Source organism: Triplophysa rosa, linkage group LG7, assembly GCF_024868665.1.
Source record: "Triplophysa rosa linkage group LG7, Trosa_1v2, whole genome shotgun sequence".
Classification (NCBI taxonomy): Eukaryota; Metazoa; Chordata; class Actinopteri; order Cypriniformes; family Nemacheilidae; genus Triplophysa; species Triplophysa rosa.
This window is the reverse complement of record NC_079896.1, coordinates 12,524,064-12,548,601: the sequence shown is the minus strand read 5'-3', so window position 1 is coordinate 12,548,601 and position 24,538 is coordinate 12,524,064. Positions and strand designations below refer to the sequence as shown.

Sequence of the window (24,538 nt, the reverse complement as noted above, 5' to 3'; positions counted from 1 at the left end):
TTTTCTCAAAATTGGGACGCTTGTGATTTTCAGTCCAAAATAGCACTGTATTTCATTTCCTCTCGTCAAACAAGGAAAGGAAACAAGCCCTCATAATTATACAGTGATGCGTGTAAACAGCAGGACCAGTTCAGTAATAGAAACGGATGCTTCCTGTTTATTTGTGTCCTCTTTTGTGTCTCTCGCTTACCCAGATCCAGATGTATTGCTGGAACAAAGGAGTTGAGGAAAAACATGAAGATGACCAAGCCCAAGACAGTCAGACACTTGACCAGGAGGACTTTGTCAGTTATTCTGTGCTGTAAAATAACACATTAAATATACATTTAGAGACAGATGAATCAATAACCCCTTATGACACCCTCTAAACACAAATTTTGGGGTTAGAGAAATTGGTTAAAGGTCCAATTCTTTGGAGGATCTATTGATAGAAGTGCAATATCATACATAACTATGTCTTCAGAGGTGTATGAAGACCTTACTTAATGAAGCGTTTTGTTTTTCTATCTTTTCTATCTACAGACACCACGGGTCCGTGTATGTATTCTGCAAAGAAGCAAAAGTGTGACGACATCTTTGTTCTGTGTCAGCCACCGTAGTGCTTCAAAAGGAAGGGGGGAGTTGTGGAGTGAGCAGTTGGTTGCAATTTGCAACCTTACCACTAGATGCCGCTACATTTTATACCATGGACCTTTAAGCAATCCTTGAAAGTGACATTTAAAGATAAAATGATACTTTAAAGTATCAAATTGGAGAACATACAACACATGAACCAATGAAATTAAAATTAGAGTGTTGGGCCTTTTAGTCTATTTACTTTTTTACTTACTATTTACTATATTACTTTACGACATAGACTATTGTCCATTTACTTTACCTTCTTCTGCAGTTCTTGAATATTGTACTCCCAGTTTTTGTCTTCCTGTGATATTTGTCTGTAAAAATAAATAAAAAAGTAAACCATAGTGCGTTAATCCATCCTTTCAGCAAGCATGCATACGTGCAAATGAGTAGGCCTGGTGATTTCACATGGTTACCTCAAAGGATTTGCACCCAGCATGTGAGACTCGAAATGGCCTTCTGTGATGAATCTATCATCAAAGCTAACCTCAGGTACTGCAAAACCTCAAACATAACTAATATAATTTCTGTTGTAAAAAGAAGCATTTCTTATAAAAATAAAAAAAACAGGCTGATGTTGAGAACCAAATTATTCTGCATGAGTAAAATTTCAGCTCGGTACAAGGACTACAGAGGGCCATTGCAACTGAGAACAATTACATACTTCACAACAGGTTTATTATTTCTCATTTTTCATCCTGGGTTTCTGTGTAAGGGCAACCGTTGGATTCGACATGTCATGGTGTGTGAATGGATACGTTTCAAAGCTAATGGTGCATTTCTGTGAAACCTGAAATCAAGATGGGCATGCTCATTTAAGCCTTTGTATGCTGCTTGTGTGAGTACGCTGGGGATAAAATCCTATTTTTAATCAACAGCTTTGTCTTGTTCACAAGAGACTATATCTAAGCATCTTAAAACAGGATTAATTTACCTACAATACATGCATAAGGTTATTTCATCTGTCTTTGTCTAGAAGTGAAAAGGCAAGTAAAGAATAGACTCCCTCAGAGAGCTGCGTCAATTTAACCTTCTCATCAATAATTTATCCTTTTTATTTTTTTATACATATTTATTTTTATTTCTCTGTCTAGATTTATATAAAGTGTATATTTGGCAAGCTATAGCGAGTCTGCTTTTGAACCATTCACAAACTCTTAGTAAATTTAAGGGATGCAGTGGCACAAAAAAATCCCTCCATGCAAAATCTTAGAAAAGAAGCTGACCTTGCAAAACGTCTTGGTTACGGATGTAACCTCGGTTCCCTGATGGAGGGAACGAGACGTTGTGTCGAACCGACAGAATGGGGTTTGTCTTGAGAACCTATCATCTTCTGAGTATTTAGAAAAGGCCAATGAAAATTGGCGAATGAACATTCACCTTCGGTCTGAGGAGCCTAAAGCATCCTCCCCCGACCGCTGGGGTGGGCGGCCAGTGTTGTGGCATGAGGGACACAACGTCTCGTTCCCTCCATCAGGGAACCGAGGTTACATCCGTAACCAAGACGTTCCCTTTCTGTCGGTCTCTCGACGTTGTGTCGAACCGACAGAATGGGGTTCCTATGGAAAACGCCACAGAACTGAGCCACGTCACAATCTCTGCGGAGCGACGTTGACTGGCCTGGGCGAGTCAGACGAACACGCTAACGTGAAATTATGACCTTCCAGTGGAGAGGAAGGGGGACCCAGAGCTTTCCACAAAAGTTGGGAAGCCCCCTAACGCCGGCCGTCACGGGCGGAGGCCTAATTCTCTAAATGGCGAGAAGCCGCCCGGCACCGTATGGGCCACTGGGTAAGCATTATTCTCCCTGGGGGAAAAACGCTGCAGAGGCCACTACCTACCGTAGGGAGGAATTAGTGGAGAAACCACATGGTCTCACCATCAGGGGAGAACTCATGGGAAGAAAGTGCGGACAGGAGTTAACCGCAAGGTGGGAGTCCACCTGGGGAGGTCATGGGTTGCCAAGGTGGCAACCATTCACGTAGCCGGGCCGTGGTCTCAGGATAACGTGAGAGTCTTCAGGCCCGAATTCTAGGCAACCCGAGGACACAGAGAACGCTTGTAGGTCCCCTACCCTCTTGGAGGAGGCGAGCGCTACCAGGAGGGCCGTCTTTATCGACAGGCGAGAAAGATCGGCCTCCCCTAGGGGCTCGAAGGGGGGCCTCTGGAGGCCCTCCAGGACCACTTCGAGGTCCCTAGAGGGTACGGGGCGCGGGCGAGGCGGATTCAACCGTCTCGCGCCCCTCAGGAACCTGGTGACCAGGTCGTGCTGTCCTAGAGACTTACCAGCAACTGGATCGTGATGTGCGGCTATAGCGGCAACATACACTTTCAGTGTGGAAGGGGAGAGGTTCTTCTCAAGTCTCTCCTGGAGAAAGGACAGTACGTACCTGATCGAGCATCTCCGTGGGTCTTCTCCATGAGAAGAGCACCAGGACGAGAAGATGCGCCACTTGAAGTCATACAATCTCCTAGTGGCCGGGGCACTAGCCTGAGTGAGGGTCTCTACCACCGCCGGGGGTAGGTCGCTCAGGATCTTCTCGTCCCGTCCAGGGGCCAGACATGGAGGTTCCAGAGGTCTGGCCTGGGATGCCAAAACGTGCCCTTCCCCTGAGAAAGGAGGTCCTTCCTCAAGGGAATCGGCCAGGGGGAGTTGTTGTCAGGCTCACCAGCTCTGAGAACCAAGTCCGGTTGGGCCAATAGGGCGCAACTAGTAGCACTTGATGCTCCTCTTCCCTGACCTTGCACAGGGTCTGTGCAATGAGGCTCACTGGTGGGAAGGCGTACTTCCTCTTGTTCCGCGGCCAGCTGTGCGCAAGGGCATCCGTACCGAGGGGACCGTTGGATAGGGAGTACCAAAGCGGACAATGGGTGGAGTCCGGGGAGGCAAACAGGTCCACCTGCGCCTGGCCGAACTGCTCCCATATGAGCTGAACCGCGTGAGGGTGGAGTCGCCACTCTCCGCGAGGTGACCACTGACGAGAGAGCCGGTCTGCTGTCTGGTTCAGGTCGCCCGGGATGTGTATGGCTCGCAGGGTGCTGATCACCTGCTGACTCCACAGGAGGAGGCGTCGGGCGAGTCGTGTTAGCTGCCGTGAACGAACGCCACCCTGGTGATATACGCTACGGCAGCTGTGCTGTCCGACCGGACCAGCACGTGCCTGCCCTGCATGAAGGGTTGGAACCTCTTCAGTGCAAGTAGCACAGCCCACAACTCTAGGCAGTTGATATGCCAACGCAGGCGGGGGCCCGTCCACCGCCCCGACACTGCGTGCCCGTTGCACACAGCACCCCAGCCCTGAAGGGAGGCATCCGTCGTTACCACGACGTGTCTTGACACCTGCCCTAGGGGGACCCCTCCCGTAGGAAGGCCATAGACGACCAAGGGGTCAGGGTGTGCCGGCAGAAAGGGGTGATGACCATACGCCTGCTGCCAGTGTGCCACGCTCTCCAAGGAACTCGACTCTGTAGCCAGTGTTGGAGCGGTCGCATGTGCATCAACCCGAGGGGGATCACCCCCGCCGAGGATGCCATGTGCCCCAGGAGCCTCTGAAATTGTTTCAGGGAGACCGCTGGCTGCCTGAAATGCTTCAGGCAGTGTAACACTGACCGGGCGCGCTCTGTAGTCAGTCGCGCTGTCATGGAGATGGAGTCGAGTTCCATACCGAGAAAGGAGTTTCTCTGCGCGGGGGAGAGCTTGCTCTTTTCCCAGTTGACCTGTAGTCCCAACCGATCTAGGTGCCGGAGCACCAGGTCCCTGTGTGTACACAACAGATCTCGCGAGTGAGCCGAGATGAGCCAGTCGTCGAGATAGTTGAGTACCCGCACACCTTCTTCCCTGAGGGGAAGGAGGGCGGCTTCCACGACCTTCGTAAAGACCCGTGGAGACAGGGACAGACCGAAGGGGAGGACCCTGTACTGATATGCCCGTCCCTCGAACGCGAACCGCAGGAACGGATCGAGACATGAAAGTACGCGTCCTTCAGGTCGATTGCCATGAACCAATCCTGACACCTGACGGACGTCAGGATGCGCTTCTGCGTGACCATCCTGAAAGGCAGCTTGTGTAGGTGTCTGTTCAGAACACGCAGATCCAAGATAGGGCGCAACCCTCCGCCTTGCTTGGGGACAATGAAGTACGGGCTGTAGAACCCGCTGAACATCTCGGCCGGTGGGACGGGCTCGATCGCTCCCTTCACCAGAAGGGAGGCGACCTCCGTCCGCAGTACGGGTGCATCTCTGCCTCTGACTGAGGTAAAAAGGACACCCCGGAACTTGGGCGGACGTGTAGCGAACTGAATCGCGTAGCCGAGACGGATCGTCTTCCTCAGCCAGCCTGACAGTCTGGGAAGCTGAGCCCAAGCTCCCAAATACTGAGACAGAGGGACTAGAGGTTTAATCTGCTTCATCGCCCCCGCGGAGGGTGGTTCGATAGCTAGCAGTACGGATTCCTTGCCGGGGGAGGACCCCCGGGGAGGAGATCGGCTCTGCTGTTTTTCCTGCCTGGCGATTGTCCAGCTCAACGCACTGTCTGTCTGAGAGTGCTGAAGGCTGGTGTTTATACTCGACATTGCGCTTCGCCGTGACGCAACGTCGAGTTGCCGTCCACCGTCGACCAGAGGGTGGGAACGGCTGTGAAAACCCAGAGAGAGAGGAAGCTCTTTTTGTGAGGAAGTGGGCACTGGCCCCCCAGGGGGGACCAGCTGATGGTAGGACGGGGCAGGAACCGTCCCTTTCCGACCCAGCGATTTTGTTGCTGGAATCGGGCCCGGTGGTAGTCTCAATCTCCCTGGGGTCTCTCCGTCAGGGCCGCTTCTGCTTCCGCGACGGCTGCTGACGGGGAGGCGGTTTCCTCTTCAACGTCCTTTTCCGGGAGGCAGCCTGAGAAGGGGGCACTGGAGCCGGATCCGGAGTCGAAGAGGGCTGAGGCTGCTGGGAAGCAGACGCCGCTCGGGATCTCGAAGGCCTGACGGCGGCCGAGTCACGGCGGGGCAGGATATGTCTGATAGCCTCCGTCTGCTTCTTCACCATCGAGAACTGCTGAGAGAAATCCTCAACGGTGTCACCAAACAGCCCTCCCTGCGAGATGGGGGCATCGAGAAAGCGAACCTTCTCAGCGTCCTGCATCTGCGCAAGGTTAAGCCAGAGGTGCCTCTCTTGGACCACCATGGTGGACATCGCCCGACCCAAGGCCCGTGCCGTCACCTTAGTCTCCCGTAGAGCGAGATCGGTGGTGGTACGGAGTTCCTGCATTACCGTTGGGTCGGTCTTACCCTCGTGGAGCTCCTTCAACGCCTTGGCCTGATGGACCTGCAGGATGGCCATGGCGTGGAGGGAGGAGGCGGCCTGACCCGCAGCCGTGTAAGCCTTCGACACCAGCGATGCCAAAAACTTACACGCCCTGGATGGAAGTCTAGGCCGAGCCCTCCAGGTGGCCGCTGTCTGCGGGTACAGGTGCACCGTGACAGCACGCTCCACCTGGGGGATCTCGACATAGCCCCTGGCCGCCCCACCATCGAGGGAAGTAAGGGCGACTGAGCCTTTCTGATTGGAACGGGCTGTGAGGGGTGCGTTCCAAGTCTTACTCAGCTCCTCATGCACCTCCGGGAAGAACGGGACCGGAGCTGGGCGCGGCTTGGAGCGCTCAGACCGCAGGTACCACGTATCCAACCGCGAGTGCTGGGGTAAAGGCGGTGCTGTGCACTGCAGCCCAATGCTCACGGCGGCCCGGAAGAGCATGGTTGACATCTCAACGTCTGCCTCTTCCTGGGCTCTACCCCCCGGGGGAAGGAGCTCCGAGGAATCGTCAGGGTCGGATGCCAAAAGATCGCCCTCCGATGCTGTGATCGACATCTCATCTTCGTCACGCACTTCCGAGTACGTGGCGGAGGAACAAGACGGGGTAGGACCGTCTTTTGAGGGATGGTCAGACGAGCGAGACGGGGCGTGAACGGTCCGTGAACCTGTGGCTGGCGGGTTAACGTTCACAGTGATCCCCATATCACCCCCAGTGTTAACCGAAACGGGCGGCAGGGCCTTAGTCACTGCCGTCACGGATCGGGTAACAGACGAGGTGGTGGCTTTATCCATAAAGAATACCGCCACCCGTGACCGCAACGTCTGGATAGGCATCTGCCCGCAGTGCGGGCAGGATGTATCCACGAAGGCTGCCTCAGCGTGCCGGAGACCCAAACACCTGAGACAGACATCTTGTCCATCCCCTTCTTCAATGAGTGCGTCGCACCCAAGAGAACAGCGGGACATGCCACGCTGGAGAAATTTGCTCTTTTAGAAAAAAGGAAATATTGCTCAGACACTTCTGGAACTGCCGAGACGCCCAGGGGAAAGTCGCTGCAGGAAGGGACCGTCCGCTGCACCACGTCATAGATTCCAGCAGGATAGGACCAGCGAAGATCTGGAAGATCAGCGAAGATCTGGAGATGCTCATCAGATGCTTAGGCTCTGAAGAACAAAAGGTGAATGAATGAGCACGCCGGCTTCCCTCTTATACCCGGACATCCGGGGAGGAGTCCGGCATGCAAATTTCATTCGCCAATTTTCATCTGCCTTTTCTAAATACTCAGAAGATGATAGGTTCTCAAGACAAACCCCATTCTGTCGGTTCGACACAACGTCGAGAGACCGACAGAAAGGGAATCTACTATAACCGCACACAATCAGCACTGATCTCATTTTTGTGTTCTGTATATTTGCTGCTAGATGTGACTTCTATTCTAGATCACAGTCAATGTAAGATTGGCTTGGACATGAGGGTGGCACCTCTGGAAGGTCTTGAGCTTCTTTCGCAGAAGGTTTTCCAGATTGAGCACCTTCTGCATGAGAAGACACTTGACAGCGGTCTCTTCTCTGCTGGCTGGGTTTATGCGATGGGCTGTCTGCCTCCACACCAGAATCTCATGCTTCAGTTCTGCAACACAACAGAAACCAAAACAAGATGAAGTGTTTAGCACTACAAAGACAAATGTGAAGATAAGAATTTCAAATTTGTCAAAGAAGCAGATTTTATAAAAGATTATAGTGCAGTTTGGTCTTGGTTAGTTTACTCCAAAGAAACTTAAAGTTGTTGGTGTGTACTGTGAATTGAGCTGCACAAATAAAATAAAGATGACTTGACATTTTAACAATGTCTGTTCAATTAAAAACCAATCAAGTAACAACAAGTCTTAATGTTACGGCAATGACATTCTACAAAATGCTATGCTTTGTCTAGAAAAGCTTAGAAGCCTACATTAAATTTTGGAAGATGGCTTTAGGGATTAGCTCCTATCGAGACACAAGAGCATCTGTATAGTCTGACACTGACCACTGGACACTGACCAGAGCTTTTGGAGTGTGGAGTATTCCTATTTTAGTTGCATTATCGAAGTGCAGTATAGACATGTACACGTCTTAATCGCATTATTACCAGCATAGGACTTCTCGCGGCACTTACACACAGGATACACACACGGCAGTGGTCAACCGTTTGACGGCAAACAAAAGAGCATGGCTTCAAAGCTTGTTTTCCGAATGGGAAATGGGGATAATGTTAACAATTCTTAAAGAAATTGTGCCTTGATGGCCGTAAGAGCAGGAATGGCATTCTGGAGGGAACATTGGATAGTGTTGCATGGGGATGTAAAACGACGCATGCCGTATAAGGACGTAAAATCGATTTATGTACTATTACATGTAAAACGGGAACATGAAAGGTATATTCTTAAAGCAACTCATGTAAACACCTTAATCATAATATTGTCTTACTCAAAATAAGGCAAATAATTCGATTACTGATGTCCATGTAAATGTAGTCGGTGCTGAGTAATGGAGCTTGACAAGCATTTAGCATTATAATTTACATTTTATGTGTTCAATGGGGTTCAGGGTCTGGGCTGTCTTTAGCATTTATGTAAAGATGAGAATTTGTAAGACGATGGGGGATAATGAAAATGTATTGACAGGGAATTTATTAAGGGACTGGTGTGTCATAAAATAAGTAGAAACAGAGTGCTAATTTAAAATTAAGGGAACATGACAAATAAATGAACAAGCAAATACTTTAACAATAAAATGAAAATTCAGTCATCATTTAGTCACCCGTATGAATCATTCTTTCATGGAACACAAAAGAAGAAATGCTGGAGACTGTGAAAACCAAAGTCACCTTATGATGCTTTTGTGTCCTTATTAATGCGATTTAGAGTTTCCTCGTTTTGTTTCATGGAAAACAGTCAGAATTATGTCTGAAATGACGTAATGATGGGTGTTTTTATAGTTGAAAGAAAAGAGTTATATGCAGGTTTTGAGCAACATGATGATGAATAAATGATGATACGATTTTTATTTCTGGGTGAACTCCCTTTAATGTGTACCGTTTCTTTCATAATACAGGGAGAGGATAAAGTAGAGTCGAGGCAGTTAAAAGATAAGTGAGAAGAAAAACAAGGAGCAGATAGAATAGTCAGGGTGTTGTACAAGCCCTCCAGCATGACTCCTCACCATGTGACAGTACTGCTGCTAGGCGAGCTTCCCAGAAACTAATTGACACAGGAAAAACATGCTGATCACAATCGACACAGTAATGCATCATGCCGAGGGCCTGAAAAACTATATCAGCCTCACAGCAGGTTTGATTTTTTGAAAGGGAAGCTCTGTGGGGACTTTACAGAATTAGAAATTGGACTGCCATTGAGTGGTCACCATCAGTCCTGGTGGATGTCTTGATTTCCAGACATGATGCGCACCTGGGGAAAAGTCATTTTTTCTCATGGAACATTGAACTTCACATCAACCTGGTACAAAACCAACACTCTCTTTGTGTCAGGCACCCGATAAGCCAATAATCACAAGAAGGAGGAAAAGACTGGACATTTTGGATGGTGCTAGTTCCATGCTGACGATGCCACAAAGGGAACACAATCCTCACAGTGGGCAAAGACCAATGGGGTGGCAGACTGCCGATAAAACATTCCCTCCTGCTTTCTTCGAGTAGTCTTGTTATTTTAGGTTCTTGCCTGTTTAATCTTTAAACCGGAGGAGGAAAAACATGCATTAATTCAATTAAAGCTCTTGGGGAGATACAACTATTCACATGCACTCTAGAGCTGGCTGTTTTTGTAGCAACAGTTCTAGTGGGTTAAACAACTAAATATCTTTCTGCTGATGCCAACATCCTTAACCATGAGCACTAACTAGTGTTGTCAACTTATTAACTTTGCATGATTACTTGAAACACAATGCAAATTTGCCGTCTTTTCCTGTAATTTTATGTTTATTGACCTTTTTCAAAATACATGAAAAACTTTTTTGTAAGAGTACGTTTTTTTCCAGTGTACTAAAAGGAAATTCTTAAAATATTAATATTAAATATGAATATACCTAACGACGTTGATATACAGTAGTGGTGTCCACCAATAAAAGTGATGTCCAACCTTGTACAGCTGTCATCTTCATTCTTTATTCAAATATATTGTTAAAGGTGTATTAAAAATGTTCTATGCCTGTTGTCCTTTGAAAAGGCAAAAACACACAACATATGCGCACAGCTTATTGAGGACAGGTTCAGGAGAATGGCTACTGTCACGGCTGGCGTGGAAAAGAACCCAAATGCAGGCAGGCAGGCGGTGGTGAAGGGGTTAAACAGGGATATATTTAATGACAAAGAAAACAAAGGTACAAAACAAAACACCCACGATGGGGATATAAACAAGAAAACAAGATAACAGGAAGCAGACAGGACGTAGACTAACTAAGACTAGACTAAAATAAACAACACTAGACAAAAGCTAAACTAAAGACTTACTAAACTCGACATGACTGGGGGTTTTCACAGGAACACAGCAAACACAGGCTACATCAAATACAATGCACGAGCACAAGACAATAGACACGAGGGCATTTTATAGGGAAGACAAACGAAGGGTAATCAACGAGGGCAGGTGGGAAACATAAGACACGGCAGGGAAGCAATACAGGAAACGATAGGGGCGGGGCCAATGACAAGACGAGAAGGCACATGGAATGGCAAAAAGTTAAACACCCCATGGCTTCTCACACTAAACATAAGGGCTCTGTCCCGATCCTGCCACACGACTAGAAAATCTTGAGCAAGAAGGGACGACCGTGACAGGCTACAAAATATTACTTCAAGAGAGTGTCACCAAAATATAATTAACCAATAAATTGTAGTAAATGTTTGCTTTATTTCCTTGTTTGTTTATTTATTGAAATATTTCACTAAAATATTGAATATTTATTTTTTAATATTTAATTAAATATGTAATTTTTTACATATTATACTGTATACATATGTAATTTGTTTATTATTTGTTTGATATTAGTTTATTTCTATGCATTTTTTTGTAAATTCATATAAAACCCATTTCCCTTTCTGTCGGTCTCTCGACGTTGTGTCGAACCGACAGAATGGGGTTTGTCTTGAGAACCTATCATCTTCTGAGTATTTAGAAAAGGCAGATGAAAATTGGCGAATGAAATTTGCATGCCGGACTCCTACCCGGATGTCCGGGTATAAGAGGGAAGCCGGCGTGCTCATTCATTCACCTTTTGTTCTTCAGAGCCTAAGCATCTGATGAGCATCTCCAGATCTTCGCTGATCTTCCAGATCTTCGCTGGTCCTATCCTGCTGGATTCTACGACGTGGTGCAGCGGACGGTCCCTTCCTGCAGCGACTCTCCCCTGGACGTCTCGGCAGTTCTGGAAGTGTCCGAGCTAATGTCCTTCTAAAAGAGCTAATTTCTCCAGCGTGGCATGGCCCGCTGTTCTCTTGGGTGCAATGCACTCATTGAGGAAGGGGACGGACACGATGTCTGTCTCAGGTGTTTGGGTCTCCGGCATGCTGAGGCAGCCTTTGTGGATACGTCCTGCCCGCACTGCGGGCGGATGGCGATCCAGACGTTGCGGTCACGGGTGGCTGTGTTGTTATGGAGGCAGCCACCACCTCGTCTGCTACCCGATCCGTGATGACAGTGGCTACGGCCATGCCGCCCGCTTCAGTTAGTCCCGGGGGTGATATGGGGATCACTGTGAACGTTAACCCACCAGCCGCAGGTTCACGGACCGTTCACGCCCCGTCTCGCTCGTCTGACCGTCCCTCGACAGGCCACGTACCCCGTCTTATTCCTCGGCCACGAACTCAGAGGTGCGTGACGAGGATGAGATGTCGATAGCAGCATTGAAGGGCGACCTTTTGGCATCCAACCCCGACGATTCCTCGGAGCTCCCTCCTTCGGAGGGTCGAGCCCAGGAAGAAGCGGACGTTGAGATGTCAACCATGCTCTTCCGGGCCGGTCCCGTTCTTTCCGGAGGTACATGAGGAGCTCAGTAAGACTTGGAACGCGCACCTCACAGCCCGTTCCAGTCAGAAAGGCTCTGTCGCCCTTACTTCCCTCGGTGGTGGGGCAGCCAGGGCCTATGCCGAGATTCCCCAGGTGGAGCGTGCTGTCGCGGTGCACCTGTGCCTGCAGACGGCGGCCACAACTCCCATCCAGGGCGTGTAAGTTTTCGGCATCTCTGATGTCGAAGGCTTACACGGCCGCAGGCCAGGCTGCCTCCTCCCTCCACGCCATGGCCATCCTGCAGGTCCACCAGGCCAAGGCGTTGAAGGAGCTCCACGAGGGTAAGACCGACTCAGCGGTGATGCAGGAACTCCGTACCACCACCGATCTCGCTCTACGGGCGACTAAGGTGACGGCACTGGCCCTGGGTCGTGCGATGTCCACCATGGTGGTCCAGGAGAGACACCTCTGGCTTAACTTTGCGCAGATGCGGGACGCCGAGAAGTTTCGCTTTCGGGGGGAACGATGAAGAAGATCGAACCTCTAGTCCCCTTGTCACGGGTTCTGGGAGCCTGGCTTCGACTTTCCAGACTGTCAGGCTGGCGATCCGTCTTGGCTACGCGATTCAGTTCGCTACACGCCCGCCCAAGTTTCGGGGCATCCTTTACACCTCAGTCAGAGGCAAGGATGCTCCCATACTTCGGGCGGAGGTCGCCTCCCTTCTGGCGAATGGAGCGATCGAGCCCGTCCCACCAGCCGAGATGTTCAACGGGTTTTATAACCCATACTTCATTGTCCCCAAGAAAGGCGGAGGGTTGGGCCCTATCTTGAATCTGCGTGTTCTGAACAGGCACCTACACAAGCTGCCTTTCAGGATGATCACGCAGAGGCGCATCCTGACGTCCGTCAGGTGTCAGGACTGGTTCATGGCAATCGACCTGAAGGACGCGTACTTTCATGTCTCGATCCTCCCTCGACATCGGCCGTTCCTACGGTTCGCGTTAGAGGGCCGGGCATATCAGTACAGGGTCCTCCCCTTCGGTCTGTCCCTGTCTCCACAGGTCTTTACGAAGGTCGTGGAAACCGCCCCTCAGGGAGGGAGGTGTGCGGGTACTAAACTATCTCGACGACTGGCTCTTCTCGGCTCACTCGCGAGATCTGTTGTGTACACACAGGGACCTGGTGCTCCGGCACCTAGATCGGTTGGGGTTACAGGTCAACTGGGAAAAGAGCAAGCTCTCCCCTGCGCAGAGCATCTCTTTTCTTGGTATGGAACTCGACTCTGTCTCCATGACAGCGCGACTGACTTCAGAGCGCGCCCAGTCAGTGTTAGACTGCCTGAGGCACTTCAGGCAGCCAGTGGTCCCCCTGAAACAATTTCAGAGGCTCCTGGGACACGTGGCATCCTCGGCGGGGGTGGTCCCCCTCGGGTTGATGCACATGCGACCGCTCCAACACTGGCTACAGAGTCGGGTTCCCTGGAGAGCGTGGCACACTGGCAGGCGGCGTATGGTCATTACGCCCCTCTGCCAGAGCACCCTGACCCCCTGGTCGTCTACGGCCTTCCTACTGACAGGGGTCCCCTTAGGGCAGGTGTCAAGGCATGTCGTGGTCACGACGGATGTCTCCCTGCAGGGTTGGGGTGCAGTGTGCAACGGGCACGCAGTTTCGGGGCGGTGGACGGGCCCCCGCTTGCATTGGCACATCAACTGCCTGGAGTTGTGGGCTGTGCTACTTGCACTAAAGAGGTTCCAACCTCTCGTGCAGGGTAAGCACGTGCTGATCAGGTCAGACAGCACAGCTGCCATGGCGTATATCAACCACCAGGGTGGCATTCGCTCACGGCAGCTATCACGACTTGCCTGACGCCTCCTCCTCTGGAGTCAGCAGGTGATCAGCTCCCTGCGTGCCTTACACATCCCGGGCGACCTGAACCAGACAGCAGACATGCTCTCTCGTCAGCTGACGCCTCGCGGAGAGTGGCGACTCCACCCCCACGCGGTCCAGCTCATATGGGAGCAGTTCAGCCGGGCGCAGGTGTACCTGTTTTCTCCCTGGACTCCACCCATTGTCCGCTTTGGTACTCCCTGACCGACGGTCCCCTCGGCCTGGATGCCCTTGTGCACAGCTGGCCGCAGGACAAGCGGAAGTACGCCTTCTCCCCAGTGAGCCTCATTGCACAGACACTGTGCAAGGTCAGGGAAGAGGAGCATCAAGTGCTACTAGTTGCACCTTACTGGCCCAACCAGACTTGTTTCTCAGAGCTGATGCTTCTGACAACAACTCTCCCCTGGCCGATTCCCCTGAGAAAGGACCTTCTTTCTCAGGGGAAGGGCACGTGGTGGCATCCCAGGCCAGACCTCTGGAACCTCCATGTCTGGTCCCTGGACGGGACGAGGAGATCCTGAGCGACTTACCCCCGGCGGTGGTAGAGACCTTCACGCAGGCCAGGGCCCCGGCCACTAGGAGGCTGTACGCTTTCAAGTGGCGCCTCTTCTCGTCCTGGTGCTCTTCTTGCGGAGAAGACCCACAGAGATGCTCGATCAGGTACGTACCGCCCTTTCTACAGGAGAGACTCGAGGAAACCTCTCCCCTTCCACACTGAAAGTATATGTTGCCGCAATTGCCGCACATCACGACCCAGTTGCTGGCAAGTCTCTAGGACATCGCGACCTGGTCACCAGGTTCCTGAGGGGCACGAGACGGTTGAATCCGCCTCGGCCACGCCCCGTACCCTCTTGGGACCTCGAAGTGGTCCTGGCGGGCCTCCAGAGGCCCCCCTTCGATCCCCTGGGAGATGTCGATCTTTCTCGTCTTACGATAAAGACGGCCCTCCTGGTGGCGCTCGCCTCTATCAAGAGGGTAGGGGACCTACAAGCATTCTCTGTGTCCTCGGGTTGCCTAGAATTCGGACCTGGAGACTCTCAGGTTATCCGGATACATGCCCAAGTTTCCCACCACTCCTTTCCGGGACCAGGTGCTGAACTTGCAGGCGCTCCCCACTGGGGAGGAAGACCCAACCCCATCCGTGTTGTGTCCAGTACACGCACTGTGCCTCTACTTGGGCCGCACGCAGAGCTTTAGAAGCTCTGAGCAGCTCTTTGTCTCTTTTGGAGGTCAGCAGAAGGGGAGGGCTGTCTCCAAACAGAGACTGGCGCACTGGATCGTGGATGCCATCGCCACGGCATACCGATCACAAGATCGCCCCTGCCCCTTAGGAGTGAGGGCACATTCCACTCGGGGTGTGGCCTCCTCGTGGGTGCTGGCTCAGGGCTCCTCTCTGGCAGACATTTGCAGAGCTGCGGGTTGGGCTACACCCAATACCTTCGCGAGGTTCTACAACCTCCGTGTGGAACCGGTGTCAGCCCGCGTTCTGCAGAGCAACAGGTAGGACCAGCAGCCGGTAGAGCGTACGCCTGTGAAAGCTTTTTCGCCTCCCTTCTTTCCCCTCGGGTAAAGAATAGACATTCCATCCATCACTAAGCACCTTCCTGGGGTGCCGGGCGGCTTCTCGCAGTTAGAGAACTAGGCCTCCGCCCGTGACGGCCGGTGGCACGGGCTTCCCAACTTTTTGCAAAAGCTCTGGGACCCCCTACCTCTCCACTGGAGGGTTACAATTTCGTGCTAGCGCTCACGTCTTACTCGCCCAGGCCAGTCAGCGTCGCTCCGCTAGAGATTGTGACGCGGCTCAGCGCTGTGGCGTTTTCCATAGGAACCCCATTCTGTCGGTTCGACACAACGTCGAGAGACCGACAGAAAGGGAACGTCTTGGTTACGGATGTAACCTCAGTTCCCTGATGGAGGGAACGAGACATTGTGTCCTTTATGCCACAACGCTGGCCGCCCACCCCAGCGGTCGGGGGGATGCTTCGGCTCCTCAGACCAAAAGGTGAATAAATGAGCACGCCGGCTTCCCTCTTATACCCGACATCCGGGGAGGAGTCCGGCATGCAAATTTCATTCGCCAATTTTCATTGGCCTTTTCTAAATACTCAGAAGATGATAGGTTCTCAAGACAAACCCCAATCTGTCGGTTCGACACAACGCATCGTTCCCTCCATCAGGGAACTGAGGTTACATTCGTAACCAAGACGATTCCCTGATATGCTGTAGTTTGCCTTTTTGTCAAATAATTTAAATAAATACCTGTGATATAAAAAAAAACACCTTAAATGTTTAGTGTTTTGTCCATTTTGTACCATACACCTCATATTCTAATGAGTGAAACCTAACCTAACCTGACGGGGCATTAAAAGCAAATAATGTAAATATTCCTCCCTCACATATCACTTTTTCTGTATGGGACTATCATCAATTTATGAGATTAAAACACATCCACGCTTGATGAATAATAGTAACAGTAACTGTTAATTCTTGCTAAAATTTCTCAAATTAATCTAAGAATCACACTCCTATATTCCCTGTTACCCTTTAAAGCTTTAAATCCACTGTGTTGTTGAGCTGATCAATATTCAGTTCCCATACTCTCAGTGCAATTTCAGTGAATGAAAGGATGAGTCAAGAGAAAACTGGCATAAATTGGATGATCAACCACTCTGTAAATCTCAGAACATTTAGAAAAGAAACATCACAGTGTTTTGAAAAAGGCTTTGAGCTTTCCTCTAATTCTGACTCATGGGTTTGGTGAAAGCCTCTCAGGGAACCCCAAGAACCTCTGGACGGCTGAAATGAGGGCTTTATGTGAAAAGAGCTATTGTTATTCTGTCAGGTGTGTGAGGGAGAGCTCAGGTGTGGAAGTGAACAGAGAGATGTGATGAGATGGTCTCAGTGGAGCGGGGGGGGGGGGAGCAGCTGCTCAGGTGGCTAATGGCCATCTGTGGAGAGACATTGACAACCGGAGGACGAAGATGCATCTGATTATTTTCTGAAAAAGTACGAAAATTCTATAACCAACCAAGTGAAAAGCACTGAAAGCTACGGAGCCCCTTTAGGGACATCGGGTGGAAAAAATATGAGAGGGAAGAGAAAATATTTTTTTAAAGGTTTTGCGTTATCTCACAAAACTTTTGCATTATCTCGCAAAACATTGCGTTCCCTCGCAAAACTCGTAAACATGTTTGCGTTATCTCGCAAAACTTTTGCGTTCTCTTGCAAACATATTTGCGTTCTCTCACAAACATATTTGCCTTATCTCGCAAAACTTTTGCGTTCCCTCGCAAACACATTTGTGTTATCTTGCAAAACATTTTGTGAGTTCTGACAAACATTTCATGTTTAATGTCCTGCTGGCAGAATTTAAGACTAGCTCCGTACATAAACATTGGTCTATAGTCGCAGATTCCTGGACCAATAACTCGTGAGCTAAACGTTCTTATAACACAAATGACACCTCATTCTATGTAACGTAAACCATGAATTTTAACTTAATTTTTCACAAATCGAGCCTTGTAGTGATCTCAGGCGGGAGCCGGCTGAGACAAGACCGAAGGGATCGTCTGTAAAGTGCAAAACCCGAAGATCATTAGGCTATGAAAAATAGTCATTAACTTCAGTGCTACATACTGTAGTATAACTAAAACCAGTTTAAATTCAGCAGGAGAGCATTAATGTGTAAACTGAATTTGGTGAGACCACAGTGTGTAACATTTAAGTTATTAATGACTATTTTTGTAGTAACGCTTTTCGGATTTACAGTCACTTTGCAGATGGTTTCTTTGGACTTGTCCATGTCGCCTGCTCATATGGAGATCAATTTATATTCTCGTTTTGAGGAAGACTAGGTTGTAGATCATTGTCTAAGGAATTATGTGTTATTTGTGTTATAACAACGTTTAGCTCACGAGTTATTGGTCCGGGAATCTACTCTGAACCGCTCCATTGTTAATGTACGGAGCGGGGCAACAGGAATTTTGAATGTTTTGCGAGATAACGCAAATATGTTTGCGAGAGAATGCAAAAGTTTTGCGAGATAATGCAAAAATGTTTGCAAGAGAATGCAAAAGTTTTGAGAGGGAACGCAATGTTTCTCGGGGGAACGCGAAATGTTAGTATGCTCCTCACACAAATGTATTACTTCAAAAAACATGAAATATAGGGCACATAAATTACTTTCATGGTAGTTTTAATGTATTATATTGTATTGTATTGTATTGTATTGTAGATCATATATAATATGTGTTCTGGGAACAAAAACAAATCAAATGGGCTTGGAAAGACATCGTTTTGAGTAAATTATAAAAGAATTTCCATTTTTAGAGAACTGTTCCTTTAAAATGTAAATTCAATTTATATTGTTAAGCTATGTTATATAACTCTGATTACATAAGCTTCTGGAGTTAGAGTTGGAACAATGTGCAAGATAATCAGACTTTCATTAAGTAAACAAGATTATTATACTTAACAACATTTGGATTTTGTCAGTGAGAGTTCTAAGAATGTAAGAAAATAAATGTGCCTGTTATGAACGTGTCTATTTGTCGCAATGGAAGAAATAATGGGAGAATCATCCACATCCTGTCAGTGACAGAAAAGAGGAGAACAGAGCAAGTCTGGGCTCTCAGTGAAGGAGAAAGTGAAGCAATGATTCTCTTGGTGAGCATTGTATTGACCTGTCTGTGTCTACGGCTTTAATGACCCTTCTAGCTGTGTTAGTACCTTCACACACAGGCTAACTGTTCGCTGTTCCCTCAAAATATCACAAATATGCAATTCCACATTGCCCAATTCTGGGAAGAGTTACATAATGTCAAGGTTGGCCTACTTGAAATGCAACATACAAGCCAGAATGACCACAAGATATACCTCTTTAATAAAAAGGAAATATGTTTACATTTACACCAAAGATCAAGAACCGAATGATCAGTGACTAAAATAAAGCTGAGAGTGCTGTTGAGATCATATTGCCAACTGAAATATATATTTTAAAAAATCTTTCAAAACTGTAATTGATCCGTTTGTTGGAAAAATGCAATACCCTTAAAACACTATCCACGGTGACTGAGCACAGAATGACAAGAAAGAGGCTTGCAGGTGCTAAAAGAGGTCACCTACAGCAGGATTTATGTATTTAATACCGATGTGTTAAGCCTATCAGCACAAGTACAGAATAATGGAAATATCAGGCGAAAGAGCCAGAGAGGTGAACAGAAACTAAATGCATCAATGTGTTTGTGGGAGGAGGAGCGGTTAATAAATTGATGTATTTCTGAGGTTACAATAATTTACAATAATCCATGACAACCTTGACTGTGCCTGTTCCAGTCACAGGAACTCAAAGGGCACGTGTGAGAAGCTTTGGATTGAATGTGAAATATACTGAATATACTGTTCTTATATATTGTAGGATGGACTGCTGTTAACAAGGCCAAAGATTCATCTATTGAGAAGGTCAAGCATGCCTTCAGCGTCATATTGGTGCTCCTCTGCCCACACTTCAGGACCTGTACGATTCCAGAGTGAAAAACAGGGCAAGAAAAATCATCATTGACTCCACACACCCAGCACACAAACTCTTTGATCTGCTGCCCTCTGGCCGGCGCTTTAGAGCACCAAACACCAGGACTTCCAGACACAGAAGCAGCTTCTTCCCCCAGGCAATCTCCCTCCTAAACAGATAACTGCTCCTTAAGAGCAATATTCCACTTCCACTACTCCTATAGTGTGCACTACTGTGCCTTATTATATCTACATCTTATGTATACATGTATATAACACTACCTCTACTTACTAAATTATCCATTTGCACAAGTGTACATACAATCTGTTAATATGTTTATTCTACTATATACTACCCGGTACAATGTCTCTTATATGTTATTATCCCCCATTTTCTGTAAAATAGTCTTTATTTTATATATGCACAATTTAGAATCTTTTAGACTGTAAATCGTATTATATTGTATTGTCATTGTGTTAAATGTCTGTACTAGAAGCTTCCAACACCAAAGAAAATTCCTTGTGTGTGCAAGCACACTTGGCAATAAAGCTCTTCTGATTCTGATTCTGATTCTGATATGACTTGCTCACACGTTCAAATCTGGGTCATTGAAGTAATTATTCATGGTGTATGTAGGAACAAATGAGCATGACTCAAGAAAGACCACGGAGGAGGGCGTGTGAGTGGCTTTTGAAACAAACCTGAGGTTACGTTCAAGATGTTCCCAAAATGTGGTTTTGGTGCGTAGGAACGAAGCAGGCTAATGAACACTCACCCACGATTTCGATGGATTCCTTGTTGTAAAGTTTCTTGTTCCAGTAAAGCATTCTCAGGAAAGGAAAGGAGGTCAGCAACACCAAACAGATTCCCAGGAACATGTAGCCTGTAAAGGTCGCAAAGTCGATCCCCTGGGGAAATAAGAGGACGGGTTAATTTTCACCCTTTAAAATGCTAAAAGAACTAGTGCAATTAATTTGCCGCAATATTCCATGAAATCTATTCTAAGCGCTAATGGCAGAGATCACAAGCACTCCATACGCTTTGGATAGGGGCCTTGATTACATTTCATCAAGAGAGTCATATTCAGCATTTTAATGCCTGCATCTTGATGCATTTAAGCACTTATATGAGATTTAAATGAGCACCTGCATGTATTACAAATCCTCTTAATATGCTCTTGACTATTTATTAATTTTAATTCATATCAAGAGCACACGGCTCTCTCTGCCAAACATCTAGCTTCAAATGATGTTTCCTTGGATGTGTAGCCCATCTCTCCAAATGACATCACATTTTTAAACGGCACCACTGAGGATGATGTTGGATTTCTATATTGCTTTTCCCAATTTTGTTAGAAAGCAGATTTATAATACATATATATTAGTACAGAGAGTAGAGACATTAGGAAAAAGCAATGAGTTATCAAACACATAAAATCTGTGGAATTATGCCAAAATTACTTTTCAAAAGATATAACGTCCTTGGCGATACTATCTGTGCAAATAATTGTCTGCATCGTTATATTCAAAGTGCTAATAAGCAGGTATGTCATTGTGGCAGAGGTACAGATCCAGGGTCAGCGTCGCCATGGCAACCGGCCCGGCAGCTCCCGCTGATTGAACACACCTGGAGGTAATGAACTGCCGGGCATATAAACCGTACAGTCACAACGCACTACGAGCTTGTTCTCCGGACTTACCTTTGTGTTTTCTCTGCTCTTCCAGAGTCCATCGGTTAACAGACGGAAGGATTGAATGCACTACCCGAGCACCGTCACCACAGCACTATCTTGGGACACACCGGGAAACCACACCATCACTATTGAATTCACGTTTGTCAATAAACTGCCCTCCGGGGATCTGAATATCTGCTGTCTTGTGTCTGTGCTCTCTCTTACCACCCCACAAGTGGTGGAGAATGCGGGCATAGTGGTAAGAGAACACATTTCCATCGTTGTTGACACTTGTGTACTGTGCTTTCAGAAAATACACAACCGCTCTCGCTCTCTCTACGAGGATGGAAGAGATCCTTCATCGGCTCACCGAGGTGACCGTCCGCCAGCAGCAATGCTTCGAGCAGCTGGCAGCATGACAGGACCGAGCAGAAGTCGGAATAAAACAGCTCCGCTCCGCCGCGCTACAAACGCCGCTACCCGAACCCCGACTCACGGCCCACCAAGTGCTAGTGAAGATGACCGAGCAGGACGACGTGGAAGCTTACCTGCATATGTTTGAGGTCATCGCCACTCGGGAAGCGTGGGACCGAGAACTGTGGGCTCACCTCTTGGCGCCGTTTTTATCGGGGGAAGCTCAACGGGCTTATTATGGCCTTCCAGCGCACCGGGCCGAAGATTACGACCAGCTGAAGGCCGAAATCCTGGCTCGGGTGGGGCTAACTCCCGTGTGCGCGGCCCAGCAATACCACGCCTGGTCATTTAACGAACACGCCCCCGCCCGGCCCCCGCCCGGCTGATGCACCTCGTACACCTGTGGCTGCTGGCGGACGACCCTACATCTGCTCGTGTTGGGGCCCCGACCAGGATGGTGCGTGTGGCTGGGCGGACCTAGCGCGCCGTCCTGGATTCCGGCAGCGCCATCACCCTCGTCCGGCCCGCCATCGTCCGGCCACAACCGGAGTGCAAGGCCACCGTACCAATTACGTGTGTGCACGGCGACACTCGTTATGTGCCGGCACGGCGAGTGGCCATCTCCGCGGAGCCAGGGACCTGGCACATCGAAGTGGGCATCGTTCCAGAGCTGCCTGTTCCCGAGGTGTTGGGCCGCGACTGGCCCGGATTCGAACGGCTGTTGGCCATCCTGGGCCGGCCGAGAGAGGAGACTGGGGGCCACCGAAAACCTCGACCACCACGACCAAGGAACCGCCAACCGGCTCTGCTGGCCACGGGAAGCGAGAAAGAGGGTGAGTGCCAACCTTCTTCCGCTAACCTATATCTTGATCTCTTCCAGCAGATTACCGCGGGTGGAGCGTTTGGACGCGAGCAGCGCGAGGATGATCGTTTAAAGCACTGCTGGAGCCAGGTCCGCGTGGTGGAAGAAGAGGACCGAGTTCCCGGGCCTCACTCTCTCCCGCACTTCGTCGAAAAGAATGGCCTACTTTACTCCGTGGCACAAACTTCTCCTGGTGGTCCTTAAAGCGAATACCGAGACCGTCCTGGAGTTGGCTCATTCGCACCCAATGGCGGGACATCTCGGGGCGCAGAACACCCTCCAGAGGGTAAGGGACCGGTTTCATTGGCCCGGAATTGACGCCGAGGTCAAACGGTTCTGCCAGAGCTGCCCCACCTGCCAGCAAACCTCACCCTGGCATCCTCCCCCAGCCCGCTCATCCCGATACCCATCATCGAGGTACCCTTCGGCCGCATTGGCATGGATCAGGTGGGGCCATTGCCAAAGTCCGCCCGGGGACACGAGCATATCCTCGTCATTGTGGATTACGCCACCCGCTACCCGGAGGCCATCCCCCTCCGGAAGGCCACAGCGAAGAACATCACCAAAGAGTTCTTCCTGATGTTCAGTCGGGTCGGCATCCCCACCGAGATCCTGACAGACCAGGGCTCTCCGTTTATGTCTCGGCTGATGGCGGACCTCTGCTGGCTCCAACAAGTGAAGCAGCTCCGGACTTCGGTCTACCACCCGCAGACAGACGGCCTGGTAGAGCAATTCAATCAGACTTTGAAAAGGATGCTGCGCCGGGTGGTAGCCGAAGATGGGCGGGATTGGGACTTGATGCTCCCCTACGTGTTGTTCGGGATCCGAGAGGTTCCCCAGGCGTCGACGGGGTTCACCCCCTTTGAGTTGCTCTTCGGTCAACAGCCTCGTGGGATACTGGACGTAGCCAAGGAAGCCTGGGAGCAACAACCAGCCCCTCACCGCATGGTGATTGAGCACGTCAGAGAAATGAGGGAACGGAAAGACCGCGTCATGCCGCTCATCCGGGAGCATCTGGAAGAGGCTCAGCGAGCCCAGCAGAGGTGGTACGACCGGCCTGCCCAGGCCCGCGAATTCCAGCCTGGAGAGCGGGTCCTTGTCCTGGTTCCCAACGCCACGTCCAAGTTCCTGGCCTCATGGCACAGACCCTATACCATCTCGGAACGGGTAGGGCCAGTCACGTATCGAGTCCGTCAGCCGGGCCGGAGGAAGGAAGACCAAATCTACTACGTCAACCTGCTAAAAAGGTGGATCGCTCCCAGGGAACAGCTGGTCGCCTACACCCAGGACCCTGAGCCGGTCGTCAACATGGGGGAACAGCTATCCAGGCCCCAAAAGACGGAGCTGAACGCCCTGGTCTGTCAGTACTCCGACGTCTTCACAGAGCACCCCGGGTGGACAAACATCATTCAACACGAAGTCCGAACACCCCAAGGAGTCATCGTGCGGCAACGGCCCTACCGAGTACCAGAGGCCCGCCGGCAAGTTATCGAGGAGGAGGTACAATGGATGCTCCAGCTAGGGGTTATCAAAGCATCCCGTAGCCTGTGGTCCAGCCCCGTAGTGACGGTACCCAAGCAGGACGGCACCCTCCAGTTTTGCAATGACTTCAGGAAGCTTAACGAGGTTTCTGCCTTTGACGGGTACCCCATGCCCCGGGTCGATGAGCTCCTAGACCGGTTGGGCCGGGCCCGGTACATCACCATGCTGTACATGACCAAGGCATACTGGCAAGTCCCTCTGGCCCCGACGTCCCGAGAGAAAACGGCGTTCAGCACTCCCAGCGGCCATAGGCAATACCAGGTCCTTCTCTTTGGGTTACATGGAGCCCCCGCAACCTTCCAAGGAATGATGGACATCCTGTTGCGGCCCCATCAGACCTACGCAGCGACCTACCTGGATGACGTCATTATCCATGCCGAGATGTGGGAAGAACACCTGGAGTGACTCCGGAGGGTGCTGGACGAGCTACGATGGGCTGGACTCACGGCTAACCCCAGGAAATGCCACCTAGGACTGTCCGAGGTGAAGTACCTGGGGTACCAGATCGGCCGAGGCCTGATCAAACCACAGCCGAAGAAGGTGGAAGCCGTCCGGACAGCCGCCCGACCGACCACCAAGACCCAGGTACGAGCCTTCCTGGGGTTGGCGGGTTACTATCGATGCTTCATTCCCCAAGAAGGGGCAGTACTCCGAAGGGGAGGAACACCCGGTCACCTACATCAGCCGGAAGCTCACGCCAGCGGAAACTCGATATGCCGCGGTCGAGAAGGAGG

The 24,538-nt window shown here is 49.8% G+C and overlaps 1 protein-coding gene across 3 annotated transcripts in view; it reads right to left on the bottom strand.

Moving 5' to 3' along the window:
* The window catches only part of oca2 (oculocutaneous albinism II), a 131,228-nt gene that overhangs the window by 55,376 nt on the left and 51,314 nt on the right, over nucleotides 1-24,538 (bottom strand). For all 3 annotated transcript variants that reach the window (XM_057338256.1, XM_057338257.1, XM_057338258.1), the window contains exons 15-18: nucleotides 20,090-20,222; nucleotides 7,402-7,549; nucleotides 878-935; nucleotides 191-299 (exon numbers count right to left, since the gene is read on the bottom strand). In XM_057338256.1, the coding sequence (XP_057194239.1) occupies nucleotides 191-299; nucleotides 878-935; nucleotides 7,402-7,549; nucleotides 20,090-20,222 (448 nt within the window). The remainder of the gene's footprint in view (nucleotides 1-190; nucleotides 300-877; nucleotides 936-7,401; nucleotides 7,550-20,089; nucleotides 20,223-24,538) is intronic.